General features: G+C 48.9%; 7 protein-coding genes and 1 pseudogene across 8 annotated transcripts; 7 read left to right on the forward strand and 1 right to left on the reverse strand.

The window, feature by feature from the left end:
* Window positions 1-128: 128 nt before the first annotated feature.
* On the forward strand, window positions 129-1,687 carry ASPGLDRAFT_182498 (Zn(II)2Cys6 transcription factor; the record flags this gene model as incomplete). Its single annotated transcript, XM_022543029.1, has 2 exons — window positions 129-206; window positions 447-1,687. 2 exons carry the CDS (start codon window positions 129-131, stop codon window positions 1,623-1,625), a joined length of 1,257 nt encoding a protein of 418 aa, XP_022395225.1. The 3' UTR covers window positions 1,626-1,687.
* Window positions 1,688-1,816: 129 nt separating this feature from the next.
* On the forward strand, window positions 1,817-2,383 carry ASPGLDRAFT_40718 (uncharacterized protein; the record flags this gene model as incomplete). Its single annotated transcript, XM_022545258.1, has 1 exon — window positions 1,817-2,383. The coding sequence occupies one exon, from the start codon at window positions 1,817-1,819 to the stop codon at window positions 2,381-2,383; it is 567 nt and encodes a 188-aa protein (XP_022395226.1).
* A 1,345-nt stretch (window positions 2,384-3,728) lies between these two features.
* Window positions 3,729-3,803, forward strand: ASPGLDRAFT_t177 (annotated as a pseudogene). Its single transcript has one exon. The product of its transcript is annotated as a tRNA-OTHER (tRNA).
* A 2,395-nt stretch (window positions 3,804-6,198) lies between these two features.
* On the forward strand, window positions 6,199-6,894 carry ASPGLDRAFT_70726 (uncharacterized protein; the record flags this gene model as incomplete). The annotated part of the gene is made up of 1 exon (XM_022549510.1): window positions 6,199-6,894. One exon carries the CDS (start codon window positions 6,199-6,201, stop codon window positions 6,892-6,894), a length of 696 nt encoding a protein of 231 aa, XP_022395227.1.
* A 741-nt stretch (window positions 6,895-7,635) lies between these two features.
* On the forward strand, window positions 7,636-8,541 carry ASPGLDRAFT_30591 (uncharacterized protein; the record flags this gene model as incomplete). The annotated part of the gene is made up of 2 exons (XM_022543962.1): window positions 7,636-7,915; window positions 7,973-8,541. 2 exons carry the CDS (start codon window positions 7,636-7,638, stop codon window positions 8,539-8,541), a joined length of 849 nt encoding a protein of 282 aa, XP_022395228.1.
* A 33-nt stretch (window positions 8,542-8,574) lies between these two features.
* ASPGLDRAFT_1208176 (uncharacterized protein) lies at window positions 8,575-10,789 on the reverse strand. Its single transcript, XM_022540179.1, has 7 exons — window positions 10,694-10,789; window positions 10,619-10,642; window positions 10,446-10,555; window positions 10,038-10,366; window positions 9,695-9,984; window positions 9,192-9,635; window positions 8,575-9,138 (listed from the first exon to the last, which is right to left on the reverse strand). Exons 1-7 carry the CDS (start codon window positions 10,721-10,723, stop codon window positions 8,671-8,673), a joined length of 1,695 nt encoding a protein of 564 aa, XP_022395229.1. The 5' UTR covers window positions 10,724-10,789; the 3' UTR covers window positions 8,575-8,670.
* A 442-nt stretch (window positions 10,790-11,231) lies between these two features.
* ASPGLDRAFT_40724 (putative ABC multidrug transporter) lies at window positions 11,232-15,917 on the forward strand (the record flags this gene model as incomplete). Its single annotated transcript, XM_022545259.1, has 6 exons — window positions 11,232-12,284; window positions 12,360-13,892; window positions 13,949-14,887; window positions 14,947-15,180; window positions 15,232-15,461; window positions 15,512-15,917. 6 exons carry the CDS (start codon window positions 11,232-11,234, stop codon window positions 15,915-15,917), a joined length of 4,395 nt encoding a protein of 1,464 aa, XP_022395230.1.
* Window positions 15,918-17,254: 1,337 nt separating this feature from the next.
* On the forward strand, window positions 17,255-17,932 carry ASPGLDRAFT_62485 (uncharacterized protein; the record flags this gene model as incomplete). The annotated part of the gene is made up of 3 exons (XM_022548532.1): window positions 17,255-17,478; window positions 17,538-17,612; window positions 17,669-17,932. The coding sequence occupies 3 exons, from the start codon at window positions 17,255-17,257 to the stop codon at window positions 17,841-17,843; spliced, it is 474 nt and encodes a 157-aa protein (XP_022395231.1). The 3' UTR covers window positions 17,844-17,932.
* Between the last annotated feature and the right edge of the window lie 26 nt (window positions 17,933-17,958).

A 17,958-nucleotide genomic window follows, 5' to 3' on the forward strand; every position in this document is an offset into this window, starting at 1 on the left:
TTGGACAAGAATTGTGGAAAAATCCAAGACTTCTATTTTTGCCTTTTCCCGACCCACACCCAAATCGGGTATAAAAGAAAACGAATACGACTACGAAGTACGAGACTTCTTCAACACTCCAGACAATGATGAGGCCTGTGAAATCAAGGCGTACACATCAAAAATCGCGCTCGGGATGCAGTAATTGTAAGCGGAGGCGTATTAAGGTGAGTGGCTTGCTGGTGGCTGTCTCCTTTTCTTGCTCGCAGTATTTCATACATTGATAGCCCACTTTGTCCCCGGTCTCACGCCTGTTTTTTTTTTTTTTTTTTTTTTTTTTTTTTTGTCAATTTAATTGTTGAAGTTCGGAATCCTCAATCATGCTGGATAGCCTACTCTCGCTATTCTGCTTTCCCCAGCGCAGGGTCCGTCTTCCATCCGTGAGCACCGACACTGACACCTGCCAGTGCGACGAGAAAAAGCCCATCTGCACCAATTGCGCCAACCATGAGGTCGAATGTATCTTCTCCGCGCGTGGAAGCTCCGAAGTATCTTCTGCTGCATCCGGATCGTTATCACCCACCGAACGGTGCCCTCGAGAAAAGAAGTACCGCTTCCGCACCTCTCAATATACAACTGAGATCTGGAAGCGAACGGCCCAATCACCAACCCTGAAGTCTACAGAAACGCAGCATAAAGATGTATCTACAGAAGCAAGTACGGATTTTATCTCAATGCCTGACCTCCAACTCTTCCACCACTTTCTCGTCTCCACAATCCCCACCACAGTCGACGACGAGCATGGACGCGCTGTCTGGCAGAATCACGTCGCGCAATGGGCTTTTGAGTTCCCTTCAATTCTACATCTTATTTTGGCTCTTTCAGCGCTGCACATGGGTCACGAAAAGCCAGGATTGCGGGAGCAGTACCTCCAACAAGCCGACGACCATTTCACATTCGGAGTCCAGTCCGTTACAGCTGTGCTCTCCGAACTCAACGCAGACACATGTCAAAAAGTGTACATATCCGCCGTGATGATCTGTTTTGCATATTTTGGCCGAGGACCCCGGCCAGGGGAGTATCTTGTCTTCAGCGACAACGGTCCTGCGGAGTGGCTGGTGCTTATGCACGGCGTGAAGTTGATTCTGGAATCACACCATAGTAAGGTGTTCAGCGGGATCTTAGAGCCCAAGCCAAGCTCGGATGTTGCGAACATGAGCCCGCCAATGCAAAACGAACTACAAGAACACATCGCGCAAGTCCAAGGACTGCAACGCCTCGTCGATCTACAACATTCATGGGACGCGGGAGACCGCGTCATGTACTTGTCTGCCATCGACAACCTAACATCCACGCTGGAAGAAGTATACCTAAAACGCTCCCTCCACAAACCAGCCGTTGGCTTAATGCACATCCTAATAGGGTGGTTATACCGACTTCCCCGAGATTTCGTGGCGCAGTTGGAACGGAAGGATTCGCTTGCTTTGGTGATTCTTGCGCATTGGGCTGGGCTGTTGAAGTATATGGAGTCTGTGTGGTTTATGACGGGATGGGGGGAGCATGTGTTGAATGGGGTTTGTGCGTTTTTGCCGGCTGATTTGTGGGGGTGGGTTGAGTGGCCGATGGAGCGTGTTCAGAAGGAGTGATTGCTGCCGTTTCAACACTTCTGGGGTGGAAATTGGCTTTGTATATAAAGGCAATCAATTGCATGACGTTCAAACATAATTGGCCAGCAGGCACCCACCGTTAAGTCCAACTTATCACATCTCATCTGGTTATCTCCTTTTTCCCCATCAATGTATTATGAACGCATTCTTCTAGACCATTTAGAATCACTATGTGGTTCAAAAGTTACCTCGCAAGACATACCTCGTCCCATCAGTCCACATCTGCCACCACCCCCGACGAAACATTCAACATCCCATCACCCGAGCGTCAGCACCTCCTATCTGACCTCCGCAAAACCACGGAAAAAGACACCGTCCCAGCAACCTTTTGGGCATGCCTCCAAGTATGCAACATCTCAAAACTCCGCCAAATCGTGAACGACGCCAAAACCGGAGTTCTACATGATTATCTTGACACACTCCAAGACTGCTGTCGCACAATACCCCTCCACTGGATAAAGCGCCCATATGGCTGGAACCTAACCTCAGGCTGGAAGTCGAATCCAAGCTGGAGCGCACCTGCTTCACCTAATGAACACGCGTTATCACCCAGTGATATTGCCCTAGAGCGCGATAGGAAACGTTGCTTTATGACTGAGATTCCGTCTGTTGTTACGCCTATATACCCGCAGAGCATGATTGAGCCTTATTCCGCGGGAGCCACGGCTAGCTCCGTTGCTGAGTTCTGGAAAACGTTGGAGTTCTTTTTTGACGAGGACCGCTTGCGTCGCCGGTAGATGGATATTTTCAGGGATGCATCGAATCCAGGCGGAGTATTTGACGGATGCCATGACCGTCTATCTCTCGACGCGTACGCCTATGTCCGCATACTACAGGCTCGAATGGACTCTCCCGCACGTCGTCCATGCGCGCAGTAATTGACTTCGAGTTTAACCAGCAGGAAACTACGCGGGATAATGGTGCCAAGAAGACCAGAGTGCGTCGTCGTTGAACCGCCAGAGGGCCCTAGAATGAATGCGAAAATCTATTATGCTAAGCATCAAAGACAACTGTGGTTACGCTTGACTGTATTATAAATAATGCATAGTTTATGAAATGCCTAGTTTGCTTGCCTATTAGTTGTCTCCCTTTTCCGTGAGCCACAATTCGTACCGAAAGCCCGCATAATACACCTGCTCCCCTCGACTGCCCTACTAAGCATGCAATTTGGTTTGGGGAAGATCATTTCTTTGTCGGGGGCCGCCGGACCAAAGGACCTGGAGTTCGATCGCGACCCTGACCGCGGAGGCGGAATAATCTCACAGAACCCAGCTGGAGCTGTTCTTGACTGGGCGTCGTCCTTTAAATTGGCGTCACCGCCAGAAGATTCCGGGGATGTGTCATTTGTTATGGATGCCACCGGTGCGTCCCCGCTTATGCACAAGCGTCAAGTGTACATTCGGACCAGCACGGAGACTGTGGATTCCTCCACAGAAGCTTCTACAGATTTGGTCGTTAACTCGCCGTCTTACTCCTGCCAGAAAGACTAGAATCTACATTGGAGTGATTGGCGATATATGTACCGTCAATTCTATTGGTTATTGACATTGTTTGCCGGGATTGATAGCAATTTGCTCTGTATATATTCGCGAAACTTTTCTATCTTCTTATTTAACTTACTAGGCAGACGACTCAATTGAATGACGTAGCGAGCAGGCACCGGTCGTCCTCTACTATCGTCCACGCCGATTTACTAGCAGATTATCTTGTCAACACGTACACTTTTACATACTCTCTACCATCACGATGTCCTTCAAAAAAATCCCCCAAAGCCACCGGATCTCATCGTATGATCCTACCGCATCCAACACCATACCTTATGAAGCATTTAACAAAGCAGTAGTTGAAGGAGCAGATGGTTACGGTCTGAATTATCTTCTTAGATTGTCGTCTCAAACGACTTTCAGGAGGCTTTCCTAAGTTCTGTATACTCCTCTAATGTTGAATTAACACATTCGTATTGCAAATCAAGCTACACCAGCTTCCCGCAAACCTCGCGCAGTCCGGCCTTAGGCTCCCGTCAACCAGGCACCCGCGAACTTCCTATTTATTTCACTTCAGGGTATCATATATCAAAAGAAAGGGCACGTAGCTCAGTCGGGAAGAGCGTTCGTCTAGGTTGACCCCAGGTCCGGGGTTCGAATCCCCACGCATCCAATTCTCTTTGTCTCGCCTTCGTCTCAATTTTTTTATTTCCTTCGCCTCCAGATTTTCATCTCTCTTGTATTTCTGAGGGAATTCTTGTCTTATTTACTACTATATGTACCTGAGAGAACTATTATTTGCAATACGAGGAAATAGAGAGCGAGGAGAGGATTGGAGAGTCAGATCAAAAAAATCAAAAATGGGTTCGCCATCCCACCGTACAAAAGCAAGAACTTAAAACGATCTTATAACTATACCTGCGTCTCTCCCGCACATGGCTACTTCTTTGAGGCAGCAAAATCACCTCACCTTCAGGATCAGAGCGAAACAATGCATTCACCACAGCATCCCCGCAGCGAATCGAAGTCAAAGTCAAATAAAAAAAATGTTATCTGTGCCTTTGCCCTTTTCAAGTGCCATTTTTTATGGGAAATGTTGTATTGAAACCGGAAAATTGTATAATCGCAAGAGATGTTCAATAGAGAAGATACTGATCTCCAGGTGAATATGAGGCCCACGTGGAGCTTCCTAGTAGGGTTAGCCTCGGGATCCAGCACCTAGTGCCCGCTGTCATCCATATCCCATTTCGTTCCTACATCTCGAAACGCGTCATGCCAACGATAACTTCCAAGATGTCACGGATCTCTCTGCGGAAGTTGTTCAAGAGAACAAAGAAACGAGACGCAGCCCACCTTATCCCATTCGCTTGAGAGTTACTTGAATGGATTCTCCGCCATCTCGCGCGTATCGTCTATCTGGCGCGATGTAATTAAGAACCCCAGACCACTTCATCAAACTCTTTTCTTCGAACCTGTCGAGCCCACTAATGTCCATTCCTCCGCGCGGACTCGAAACCCGCTCATCGATCAGAAAGTTCTTTTGCCACAAAAAGAAAAAACAAGGCCTGCTTTATTAAAAAGATGTAACCCTTTCAGGTCACGTACATCTTCCAGAATTTCCTCCTTCATCCTAAGTCGCCCGACGAGGAAAATTCTCCCAAATTCCGGGATTTACTTTGAAAGATTCGGGAAAAGCCATCGGCGAATCTCCTGAAATTAAGCTCTCATTCGAAGAGCAAGGACCCGTCGTTACATTGTGGCTCGTCTATATGGGTATGTTTGTGTTTCTTTTCTAGACCCTTGCAAGGTTGGTGACAGCATCTTGGGAGACAATGTATGTCTGTCGTCGTGCCCTTGGTGTGGAGACTCGATTACGTCGATGCGCTCGGCACATTCCACACACATGAAGTTCGAACATGGGCTGAGCATGACTATCCGATACCAGGGCAAACTCCAATTTCTCAGAGGAGGTATGGATTATGCATTATGGTACGGAAACCCGTACGACATGGAGGTAAACTTTCTGGTGGTGGAAGTGAAGCCAAGGGGCGATGCGGGGAGCGGCTTTATATAATTGGTAGTGTATGTGTATGTCTCCGTCTGTATTCCATTTCCTAAAGATTTTCTGACAATGCATCCAGCAATGATTCATGCATCACGGCGTGGTAAAATGCAAGGCGCAAGTGGGTATGGTGCTGTCACAGACAGCCATGTCTGGCATTTTATAAGAATCAACGACAATTCGAAAGTAGGGTGTCCCAGAAGAAGTCAACTCAAAGCCCAGCTAACACGTCACAGTAGTCATGGGCAACCATGATGTGGTCCCAGCAGAAAGCCAAGGTAATGATACCGAGCTATGCCGCTAGCCACGGGGCTCACATGACCTTGGACGATACGTATGTCATGGAGGACATGGATTCCGACGAAACCCGCGAGTATACAAGTAGCGAATCAGCAAAGAGCGAAGCGGCGGCTGGTGGAATCTGCGGAGCGGAAAGCGGCTCATTATTATTAAAGTTGGTCGTATTAGTCTGTACCATCGAACATGTTGCCATTCCGGGAAAGAGATCGAACCAATCCCTCGTTGGCGAAACATGAAACATCGCTTATTGGATTCGACGAAGAATTCATCAGATCTGTCATGCGATCGTATCGTCTTCTGTAATTAAGATCGACAAACTTCTTCAGAACCCTTGTAGATCCCTCGCTTGTTGGGCGGTACCTGTGCCGTGTCGTGGTTGGTTCTCCACATATTCTTGGGTCCGGCATCTGGGTCTTCGCTTAAGTCTTCCTTTTCTATTCCTCGAAATATGAGATCTTGTATACTTCAGACTGGCGGCGTTTGATGTTGGTTAAGGATGAAACATCGACATCGAGAAGAATAGTGATCGAGATGCGATCAAGGTGTCAGAAATGAATATAAAAGGCTCGAGGATCATACCAACATCTATTTTCCATCACAGCCATTCTCTCGTTCATACCATCAGCTCCTATCCAGTATCTCACACACAATTGCAAAATCACCTTCCTTCACCATGAAAACCACCGCACTCCTCTCCTTCCTTCCCATGCTAGCAACCGCCAACATTGGCCTCGGCTGGTCCATCGCCAACGTCTCAACCTCCGGCCTCAAAGACATAACCTTCCCAATGGCCATTCCGCGCGCCAAACACGAAAACGGATTGTACTTCGCGCAGCAGTTCGGCTTCGTCGGCGTCGACGACGTCGGCTACACGGGTCTCCAGCCGCGATCCGATACCGCGAACGGGACTAGTATCGTACACGCTGTGTTCTCGAGCTTCGTCGCTGGCACGACGACTTCGGATTCCGAGCACTGCAGTGGTGGCGCCGATGGTGGTCCGGGGGTTAGTTGTGCCGTTGATGTCCCCGCGCCGTATTCACGGCCGTATAACCTTGTTATCAAGAATACCCACGGGACGACCTGGACCGGAACCCTTGTCGATGCGGTCGCGGGCAACGCGACGCATATCGGTACATACACGCTCCCCGCTGGAACCGGTGGAATCCAGTCCTCTCAACTTGGTTTTGTCGAGTATTTCCTGTTTAACTCGGAGACGGGAGGTGGATGTGGCAAGATGCCCAAGGCAGATGCGACGTTTTGGGCGCCGAGGACGAATACTTCGGGTTTAGGTGTGGGGAAGTTGGGAAAGCCCTATCCGTATGGGGATTGTGCGGAGGAGGGAGGCTTTGAGGCGAGTCGAGTTGGGGGTGGGGGGTATAGGGCTAGGATTGGATTTGTTTAGATCAGATCGAGGTCTACTTTAGATCCAGGGTTGTGGTTCTTTTAAAATCCAATTTTAGTGCATGTGAAATAGATCGACTCAAAACCAGCGCAGAGGTACAAGGCGGATTCCCGATGTCGATCCTGCGTGTCCCCAATACTAGTGCGTACATATAGACCCAGCCAAGAATAGACAAATCAACACACCACTCAATCGGAACTCTTCACTTACAAGTACTCGTAGCGCGGCTCTCGCACGGCCACAGCCGCCCGATCAGAGCCTAAAACAACCTAGCACCGCGTTGATCTACACTCTCGGTTAAGGCCCACCACGAATGATGGGCCGGCGGGGAAAGTAACAGCCAATGGGTACTAGGACATAGGGTCTGCGAAGGAATTAGTTTCCGTAGTCGTACGGCCACATATACATGTAGTACTTATACTCCGTATGCAGGGTAGGTTGTTGGCAATGCCGAATGAGGCGGTTTGAGTGGTGCTGCTGCAGATTCTTCGTATTCGGGGTGATCGTTACTGGATTTTGGTTGGGTTGGGGCGGGTTTTTAAAGAGGGAGGACGCTTATTTTTCTTGGGCTTTGTTTTCTTTTTGGTTTTCTTTTTGTTGTTTTGTCGGTTTGTCGGTTTGTCTTTTGTATGTGACATCCTCGGATGCTGTACAGAGTACGGAGTATACCCCGCTATATACATTGAATGAACCTTCGCCGACACCACGAAAGATAACGAAAATAATTGATAAAATCACGAAATGAAGGAATCGCCGCTTCTCCGACCCCTCCTTTTCCTCCTTGTCACCCTCCTAATATCAACAGTCTCCGCCCAAACCTGCTACTTCGTCAACGGAGACGTCGCGACAGACGATGTTCCCTGCAACACCACCGCATCCACCTCAATCTGCTGCAGCAAAAGCGATATTTGTCTGTCTAACGGCCTCTGCTATCTGCAGGGTAGCAACGGCCCCTCATTCTCGAGAGGGAGTTGCACGAATAAGAAATGGTCGGGGGTTTGTGCCAACGCGAAGCCGTGTCGTAAGTTACCTCTTCCCATTAGACAGGTTCTGTGATGAGATGCTGATAATAGAAAAGAGAGCCATGCCCCTCAAACAGGGTATAGGGTGGTTAACGCCCTCGAAAACCAGTACTGCTGCGGTAGTGTCACCAGCATCGATAGCAGCAATATCAACTGCGCAGAGGATCGTGCGTTCTATGTCGCTCCTGGAACCGTGATCCCGGGTGTTGCTGCATTGAATGCATCCAATAGCGGCAACAGTGCCGATAATAACACCGACGGCGATAATAGCAGTTCTTCCTCGGACGATAAATCAACCCACCTCGCAATCGGTCTCGGTCTTGGCATCCCACTTGGTATTATCGCCGGCTCTGCATTAATCTGGGGAGCTTGGGAGAGGAAACAACGCGCGGTTTCCGCGAAGGAGCTGCAGGATTTGAAAGTGGGTGCTGCTGCCGCTGCTGCTGGCGGGGCGGGGATGGCCATGGGTGGGATGGCTCCTCATCAATATGGATATGGGTACGGTGTTGCGCCAACGCAAGTGCCGCAACCGCAATTTGCGCAGCCGGCGGAGTTGGAGCATACCAGTTCATTTCCGACAGAGTTGGATTCGAGGACTGCGGCGAGGGAGCGTAAGCATACATGATTGGGTAGTGGCTGTATATATATGGCATTGGTATCATGCAGATGTTCGCAATAATTAGATGTCAATGGATTTTCTTATCGTCGTGCTCGAATATGCTGTGCAGGTCGTGATAGGATCCAGATAAATGCTCTAAGCCGAGACACCCTGGTCTGTCATCATCCGGTTGAGAGTTTCCACAGCCCTGCTAATAGGCGTGAGCTCGCGACAGCCATGTGCAATAGAACAGACACATCTTGATAAATTCCCAAGGCGCTCCATATCTTCCACGATAGCAGGGTCATCCGTCGAATACAAAACATGAGAATAAAGCAGCGCAGTAGCAATATCAATCCGATAGTATACCAGTACCATCGATAAGCCCTCCGGATAAGGGAACATGTAGCATAAGTCGATAGACAGTTCAATCACGCGACGCGATGCTTCAAGTACGAGTGTGGATGAGAATTGCGGTGTTTCTGCTGGAGAGCTGGTCAAATGTGGCCCTATAATGCCTACTTTCCGGAGCATGAAGATGATGAAGGTGTAGCCGGTGATCACAACGTCGATTTTAGTAAAATCGTCATCTTTGTTGGTAGAGGGCGCGACGAGCCAATCTCCCTGGAGCTTCTTAGATTATGATGTATTGCAGCTGAAACAGTAGAGGGACTTACGGCTTGCCATTCGAGCAACAGAGTTTTGATTTCATGGCTTCGATCTTCGGCGCAGCGTTGTGCTCTATCAATTTCCATACCATCTTGAGTGTCTAGCAGCGCAAAGAAGTGCATTACGATCAAGGTAATCCGCGAATGAATAATAAATGCCGTCGCATGTATATCACCCGGTGGAGGCTGTGAATTGTTGAGCCAAGGCAGGTTAACCTTCCATGTATCTGCTGTGATCACAGGCGGTTTGTTCAAAACCAGGCGAATAAAAAGATCAATCTGAATCAACTGCCAAAACCCTTGTCGGTCTTCGTCGGACCGTGCTTCATCTCGAAATCCGGCGTAGTCGCCGCCGTCGAGATTGTGCAGGTTCAAGGCTCGCGCGAAATCACACGTGTGCTGGTGCATTTGCCAGGCTAAGTCATCGTCAGAGCACAGCAATGCAACCTGTGCCTGAACTCGCGAAAGCATCCTGTCAGCATGAAGCCCACAACCAAGGGCGCATTACTGACCATGAACAAGGCTGCGACAAAATCCATTGTAGAGCCCTGCACCTCTCGCTGCCAGTATGGAAGCGCTCGTAGACACGCCAGGTAGCAGGAGGTGGCATAGTGGGAGACCTGGCTCGCGTGTAGGTTATTCGCATTGAACACACATCCGATGTAGAGGATTGCAAAATAGAGTATGAGCACAACAGGATCTAAATAAACGTGCGGAAGATCAATAATGTCGGGTATTATCTCTATCAATTGTCTGTTGACAAGACTTCGGAAAAGATCATTCGAATTACGAGCAAAATAGTCTGTTTATTGACTTAGCAGGTGAAGGCACAGTATCATGGCTGAGAGAACTTGCTGTGGAGCCATTGCTTTGCTAAGTCAGTGGGAATGTGGATCGTTCCTGTTATGAATTGTCTCGAATAGAACTGCAATTTGAACCTTCGCATCTGATCGATGGCATCTTCGAGGATTTTTGAGGGGTCGGCTCGGGTTACCGGCGAGATTGACACGGGGGACTTGTCCGAATCGACATGGCTCGACGGGGTAGCAGAGACTGCGGAGGCGCTCGTGGCTGTAGGATCAGGAGTACCGTGGGAATAATTGCTGGTACTTTGCTCCTCCAAGCGCTGCAGTCGTCCTAGGATGGTGCTTAGGACAGTGTTGTTCCTGGAACCGTGGGACAGGCTAGCACCAGATGATCAAGATCAGTAAATGACAGTGCGCTTGGCCTATTTGATAGAGTCATTGCTCCAAGGATGCTCACCTTCCGCGCTTTTCACGCGCGGTTTGTCTCTTGACGCGCTTGGGATAACAGCAATCTATACCGCGGGTCTCGCATCGGTCACATCGGGGCTTGACCCGGTTGCAGCGGACCTAGTTTGCCCATGAGTTAGTCTTGAAATTCTCCGATATGCCGACGTATACATCAGTCCGCACCTTGCGCGCTTTGCATGCTGTACACTAGATCTAATTTAGCATGATGTCACACGCGATTGAAGTTGTCCGGCATACCGAGAGGTCGTTCAACTGCGTAGACAGCATAGATCAGCTCTGTACTACCAGATGGCAGTCATGGAGTTTACACGGTTGTCAGTTCCAAAAGTAGCTGTTTCGAGGAACTGGTAGAGCCGTAGAGGTCGACGTCCGTGGTGGTGATTGGCCGGAGCTGCACGGGGTCGCGGGGGTCTTGGCAAAGTCCGAAGGTCCGCCGATACCGACGCACATTCCCGATTTGGACAATGGGCGGAAGAATCTCGCTCGGTAAGCTGTGATGGCGGACATCGGTCTTTCGGACTTTTAACTGTCAAAATTAACAATACGAACCACCAAAGATATATACAGGCTTCAACAAAAAGAAAACACGAGTCAGCATGGATATCAGCACAGTCATGAAGCGAAAATATAAAGGCCAGAGAAGTCTTCAACGCTCTGGTTTTGGTAGGTTGTCTTTCGGTCAATTGCTGTCGTTGGTTCATTTTCGCTCTTCCTGCACTCCTCAGCACGTTGTTTGCAGAATCTATCGTCCACGGAGCTCAATACTTCAGGCGCCATGGGGTTGGAGGACTTCCCATCTGGGAACGAAAGGCCATCACCTTCCCCGTTATGCAGCGATTCAGTTCCAACCGTCACCACAGTACGCTTAGGTCATGACAGTTCTATCGAAGACGACAGTACCGGCGACGGGATCCATGGCCTGGCTCGGAAACTCACCAGTCAATCTCACAGCATCCCCGGGGCTCTTTTCCCAGTCCCAGCTGACGGTCCACTGAACCCGAATAACCCCGACTTCGACGCCAGAAAATGGACAAAGTCATTCTTCGAAAGCAGAAGAAACGCCCTCCATAGCAACCCGCCGAAGACGGCCGGCGTGGCGTTCAGAAATCTCGACGTCTATGGATACGGTACCGAAATGGACTTTCAAAAGACAGTTGGAAACATCTTTCTCCAAGCTGGGAATATGATCGGGAAGCTGCTTCGCCAACGTCAGCACCGGGTCGACATACTGCGCAACTTGGAGGGTGTTGTACACGGTGGTGAAATGGTGGCTGTCCTTGGTCCTCCCGGGTCCGGATGCTCGACCTTCCTGAAGACTATCGCCGGCGATACGCACGGGTTCTACGTGGCAGACGACGCGACGATCAACTACCAAGGCATCAATCCCAAGCAGATGCAGTCTGCCTTTCGAGGAGAGGCCATATATACCGCTGAGGTTGACCATCATTTCCCTCAAATGACGGTTGGCGATACTCTCTATTTTGCAGCCAGAGCTCGGTGTCCCAAAAACATTCCCGACGGAATTTCTCGACATGAATACGCAGGGCACCTTCGCGATGTCATTATGGCAATGTTCGGAATATCCCACACCAAGAACACTCGCGTGGGTAATGACTTCGTTCGAGGTGTTAGTGGCGGCGAGAGGAAGAGGGTCACAATCGCTGAAGCCAGTTTGAGCTATTCGCCACTTCAATGTTGGGATAACAGTACCCGTGGTCTCGACAGTGCAAACGCCGTGGAATTCTGTCGCACTCTTCGAACGCAGGCCAATTACATGGGGTGTACATCATTTGTTGCCATTTACCAAGCGCCTCAAGACGCGTATGATGTGAGTGAATGTTCGATGCAAGTCTCAGAACAAATGGAACTAACTATTTTTTTTTTTTTTTTTCTCTCTGTTCAGGTCTTCGACAAAGTCATACTCCTCTACCATGGCAGGCAGATATTCTTTGGCAAAGCCAGCGAAGCGATATCGTATTTCGGGGGCCTTGGCTTTGTCTGTCCCGAGCAGCAAACGACGGCAGACTTCTTGACCTCCATGACAAGTCCCCAGGAGCGTATAATCCAACCCGGCTGTGAGCATAGTGCTCCTCGATCGCCAGACGAGTTTGCCGTGGCTTGGAGGGAGAGTCGACACCGGAAAAGGCTGATGGAGGAAGTGGAAGGCTACTTACAGGCTCATCCATTCCATGGGAAGGACTATGATAAGTTCCTCGAGTTGAGACGCCCGGATCAATCTAAATTCCAACGCAAACGGTCCCCATTCACACTGTCCTATATAGAACAACTGTGCCTCAACATGTGGCGAGGATTCGTGTTGCTCAAGATAGATCCGAGTCTCACGATCACTATGCTGGTTTCTAATCTCTCCGAAGCTCTCATTATCAGCAGCATTTTCTATAACTTGCAACCCACCACGGACACTTTTGACAAGCGAGGCCTTCTCATCTTTTTCATTATTTTGATGAACGCTTTTGGCAGCATACTCGAAATCATGACCCTGTATGCGAAACGGAAAATCGTCGAGAAACATAGCCGGTATGCCTTCTATCACCCGAGTGCTGAAGCATTTGCATCTATGATCGTGGACCTGCCTTACAAAATAGTCAACGCTATCTTGATCAATACGGTTCTGTACTTCATGACAAACCTCCGTCGCGAAGTGGGTGCCTATTTTTTCTTCTTGTTGATCAGCTTCATCACAACGCTTGTCATGTCGATGATGTTTCGTTTGATCGGGTCTACGACCAAGTCAATCGCCCAAGCCTTGGCTCCCTCGTCGATTATCCTCCTTGGTCTTGTCTTGTATACGGGCTACGCCATTCCTCCAGCATACATGCGAGATTGGATTGGCTGGGCTCGATGGGCGAACCCAATCTATTACACCCTCGAGGCCGCCTTGATCAACGAGTTCAACGGGCGCGACTTTACCTGCTCGACCTTTGTGCCACAAGGAACTGGATATGAATTCGTAGCGTTAAGTGCACGGACATGTTTGCAGCAGGGTGCGATTCCTGGACAAGACGTCGTGAGCGGTACGACGTACCTGGATGTTGCTTATGGCTATAAACCTTCTCATCGCTGGCGCAACTTTGGGATACTGATCGCCTTTATGTTTGGATATATGGTGCTTCACTTGCTGGCTACCGAGTTTGTTGCTTCCGAGCGGTCCAAGGGAGAGGTCCTCTTGTTCAGCCGAGAGGTCGTCAGCAAACATAAACGCCAACAACAACATGACATTGAGAAGACCGAAGCAATTGAACCCGTCAGAGAAGAGGCTGTACGCAAAGATGAAGAAGTAGTCGATGTCGAGAAGCAGAAGTCCACGTTTCACTGGCGGAATCTGTGTTACGATATCAAGATCAAGGGTGAGCCTCGCAGGATCCTAGACCACATTGACGGTTGGACCAAACCTGGTACTCTCACAGCTCTAATGGTATGTCACAAAGCTGTATTGCAAGATAGTTCTTAATTTGTTGACCGAGTATCTAGGGAGCGTCTGGCGCCGGCAAGACTACGTTGCTCGATGTACTCGCTAGTCGAGTCACCATGGGAGTGATCACTGGCGAAATGCTCGTTGATGGCCAAGCTCGTGATGACTCGTTTCAACGAAAGACTGGTTACGTTCAACAACAAGATTTACACCTTCATACCGCCACTGTTCGTGAAGCTCTCAATTTCAGCGCGCTCCTTCGACAGCCTCCACGGTACTCCCGGCAGGAGAAGCTTGGTTATGTTGACACGGTGATCGGTCTTCTTAACATGGAGGAATACTCCGATGCTTTCATTGGTGTACCTGGTGAAGGTCTCAATGTCGAGCAACGCAAGCGACTAACCATCGGGGTTGAACTCGCCGCTCGACCCGAACTCCTTCTCTTCCTCGACGAACCGACCTCCGGACTTGACAGCCAGACGTCTTGGTCAATTTGCGACTTGATGGAGAAGCTTACCAGAAATGGACAAGCTATCCTCTGTACCATTCACCAGCCATCCGCAATGCTTTTTCAGAGGTTTGATCGACTATTATTGCTCTCCAAGGGTAGAACGATTTATTTTGGTGACGTTGGAAAGAATTCACAAGTGCTGGTTGACTATTTTACCCGCAACGGAGCACATTCGAGACCTCCGGGAGCAAATCCGGCCGAGTACATGCTTGAGGTTATCGGTGCCGCCCCTGGTGCTCATACGGAGATTGACTGGCCGGAGGTCTGGAGAAACAGCCCTGAGTACCGTGGCGTACAAGCTGAACTGGAAGGGCTCATGGCACTTTCGAGTTCGAATCAAAAGCAGGAAAACGACGACCCCTCTGCCTATCAAGAATTCGCAGCGCCAGCAAATGACCAGTTTCTCGAGGTGACGAAGCGCGTCTTCCAGCAGTACTGGAGAACCCCGTCTTACATTTACTCCAAGGCTATTCTCGGCATTGGCTCGGTTCGTAGACACCCTTCCTCTCACTTGTTTATTGATCCAGCTTACTGACGATGTGGTAGACACTTTTCATAGGGCTGTCCTTCCTAAATGCAGAGAATACCCAACGCGGCCTTCGAAACCAAATGCTTGGTATCTTCATTTTTCTGGCTACTTTCCCTCAGCTGGTCAATCAAATTCTTCCGGTGTTTGTTTCTCAGCGGACCATGTACGAGGCACGGGAGCGTCCGTCTAAGGCCTACTCGTGGAAGGCATTTATGATCGCGAATATTCTGGTGGAGCTTGCTTGGAATTCCGTCAGTATCTAACCTTTCGTACAGTTTGTGGATCCTGCTGACTTGTGACAGCTCGTGGGAGTTTTCTGTTTCGTTACCTGGTATTTCCCAATGGGCCTCTATCGCAACGCAGAGTGGACGGACCAGGTCCATTCCCGGGGTATCACTGTGTTCTTGCATGTGTGGATGTTTTTCCTGCTTACGAGCACCTTTGCAAACATGGTAATTGCTGCCATCGAAAGTGCCGATGTAGCTGGTGGTATCGTAAACTTACTCATGATTCTCATGTTCGCATTTTGCGGGTACGTTCTCCACCCACATAAACTATATCTGTACAACTAACTCCAAAAAGTATCCTCGCCGGTCCAACAGAACTCCCCGGTTTTTGGATCTTCATGTACCGCATCAATCCGTTCACTTACGTCGTCGAAGGCTTCCTCAGTACATCGCTCGCAAACGCACCTGTCCAATGCAGCTCGGACGAATTCATTACCTTCAATGCGCCAAATTCCACAACATGCGGCAGTTATCTATCTGATTACTTGTCTCAAGCGGGCGGCTATCTCGATGACCCAAACAGCACGGACTGTCGGTACTGTTCTATGACCGACACGAATGGGTTTTTGTCGTCAATAAACGTGAGCTTTGACAATCGGTGGCGGGACTTTGGGTTTATGTGGGCTTATTGTGTGTTTAATATTGGGGTTGCTGTGTTGTTGTATTGGTTGGTGCGCGTGCCGAAGAGGAAGTCTGGTTAGGCGGTTTGAGTGAGATCTATTATTGGAGGACGCAAATGGGATGGAGAGGGATTGTTTATATTCATATATAAGTTTACATATTAGTTTATTTATTTAATGTCTATAAGTTACAACGCACGAACTCAGTACTGGTAAATTGATAAAAATCCACAATATCAAAACATACAACAACCGGGATTCGCCAAGCAGTCATTGTCATGCTGACTTCAACATATCATACCATGCTGGCTTCATAATACACCAGAAAGCCCCACGCAGTATGACTCCTCCCACACGGTTTCCAGCAACATCAGAGTGAACAATGGGAGGACTATATTGAAGCTCCCGTTGCCCATTGACCACCTCTTAACAGAAAAGAGTCGTCCACTCCCAGGTGGATATGAATCCGAATTTCATGTTGACTACCCTCATACATAGAGCAATCTCATAAATGGTACGTTATTTAACTTCCATTGATCACACTCACTGGATTTATTGAGGGGGGCTTACCGAGTATAGGTTTAAGAAGTAGAAAGTGAGCTATACAAGATTGCTCTGTGTTGCTCTTAATAATCAGCAGAATAGAGCAATATTACAAGATTTTCAAATATGCGCAACCTCTATTGGCGCTACTTTTTCTTCGTAAAGAAATCCGCCTTAAGTGGCTGAGAGCGCGAATGACTCAAGGGGCCTTCGTTTCGCCAACGGTTGTGAGATCCCCTAATCGGTGATGCATACGACGTCTGGAATGTCGAGATCGCCGTAGAGGGTTTTAACCCGGCGAAGCGAAGCTCGCATTAAAACGGTCTGCTTACCCTCGAGAAAAATTTACCCAACGCTGTTCTGGAAGTGCCCTTCACCAGGTATAAATGCTTAAAAGAAAATTTTCCATGTAGACCGCCTTACCAGCATTTATCTCGTAGGTTTTACCTGGCCTCATTTTACACTCTCTCCCCATACCTCCTTCGTAAACTTATTATGGAGAACAAATGGCTCTTACATAAAAGTTGGATTGGCAGAATCATCTCCTTCACCAACCCAGCTTCTAGCTGGAAGTTGACCGGAAGACTCCGCTAAAAGAACACTCAGTTTACTTCCGAGGAGCTCGAGGATTGTTCAAACTCTGTGGGTGGCACGTACAGAACCTTTCTGTGCGAGGATGTGAATAACGTCGGCACCGAAGCTCTAATGAGGGTCGCTATGCAGTATTTCTTGGTCGATTGACTCCTCCTCTTTCCTAGTGTCATACTGACCATCACGTTTGCCAATCTAGAATCCCTTTCGCAGGCTCTGAATTCGCAAGCAGCACTAAAAGAGCTCGCCAGGATTCTCCGAATCTCCCATGTTATGGCTAAGAGATGCTCGATGCTTACAAGACATTGACTATAAGCGGTTGCGCGTCAACTCCCGAGATCAAGGCATTCAAGGAAGTGTGTCAGGATGCTACGGACATGGTTCCCGGTGGGCGCATTGCCTATCTCCTTGTCGAAAAGCTACAGGGTACCCAATTGGGACCTTCATTCTGGAAACTGTCGTGTGGAGAGCATGATGCGGTCCGTGTGGCACTCAAGAATGCTTGGAAGTGAGTCCCAGAAATACCCTTTTCATCTGTGGTGGTCAACATTACTGATTGGGGTGCAGTAACTGTGTTGTTGTGGGTGTACGGCCCGATCCCGTGCTGTCCCAGATGTCTTGGGACAATACCTCGAGGGAGTTGTAAGTATTTCTTTTTCATCCTGCTATGTTGCGTATTACAAGGCTTACTGTGGAAGCTATTTCTACAATTTCCTGGAGGCCGGCAAATCTGGACCTAACGACAATTGGGCGGATCTTAGATGGATTCCCTGGGGTCTAGTCATACCGTCTGATGGATATTACTGGTATAAAGCAATGGAGGAGCTATCTAAAAATTGCACGCCCTTCAACATGACCGGATGGTATTTTTGAATATTTGGGGTAGGACATGGATCTCTGTGATAACCGCTACACTACCCAAAGTGAAAATGATTACTTAGTGCAGTGCAATGTGATGCAGGAGTTCACCCTTGTTAGCAATGCTACA

Source organism: Aspergillus glaucus, assembly GCF_001890805.1.
Source record: "Aspergillus glaucus CBS 516.65 unplaced genomic scaffold ASPGLscaffold_47, whole genome shotgun sequence".
Taxonomy (NCBI): Eukaryota; Fungi; Ascomycota; class Eurotiomycetes; order Eurotiales; family Aspergillaceae; genus Aspergillus; species Aspergillus glaucus.

Excerpts from the sequence above, each read along its gene's own strand:
- ASPGLDRAFT_1208176 (XM_022540179.1), bottom strand. The coding sequence starts at position 10,723 with ATGCTGTCTACGCAGTTGAACGACCTCTCG. Across the intron at positions 9,985-10,037 it reads AGCAAAGCAATGGCTCCACA|ACTATTTTGCTCGTAATTCG; the intron begins GCAAGTTCTCTC and ends GTCAATAAACAG. Across the intron at positions 9,139-9,191 it reads TGTTGCTCGAATGGCAAGCC|GGAGATTGGCTCGTCGCGCC; the intron begins GTAAGTCCCTCT and ends AAGAAGCTCCAG.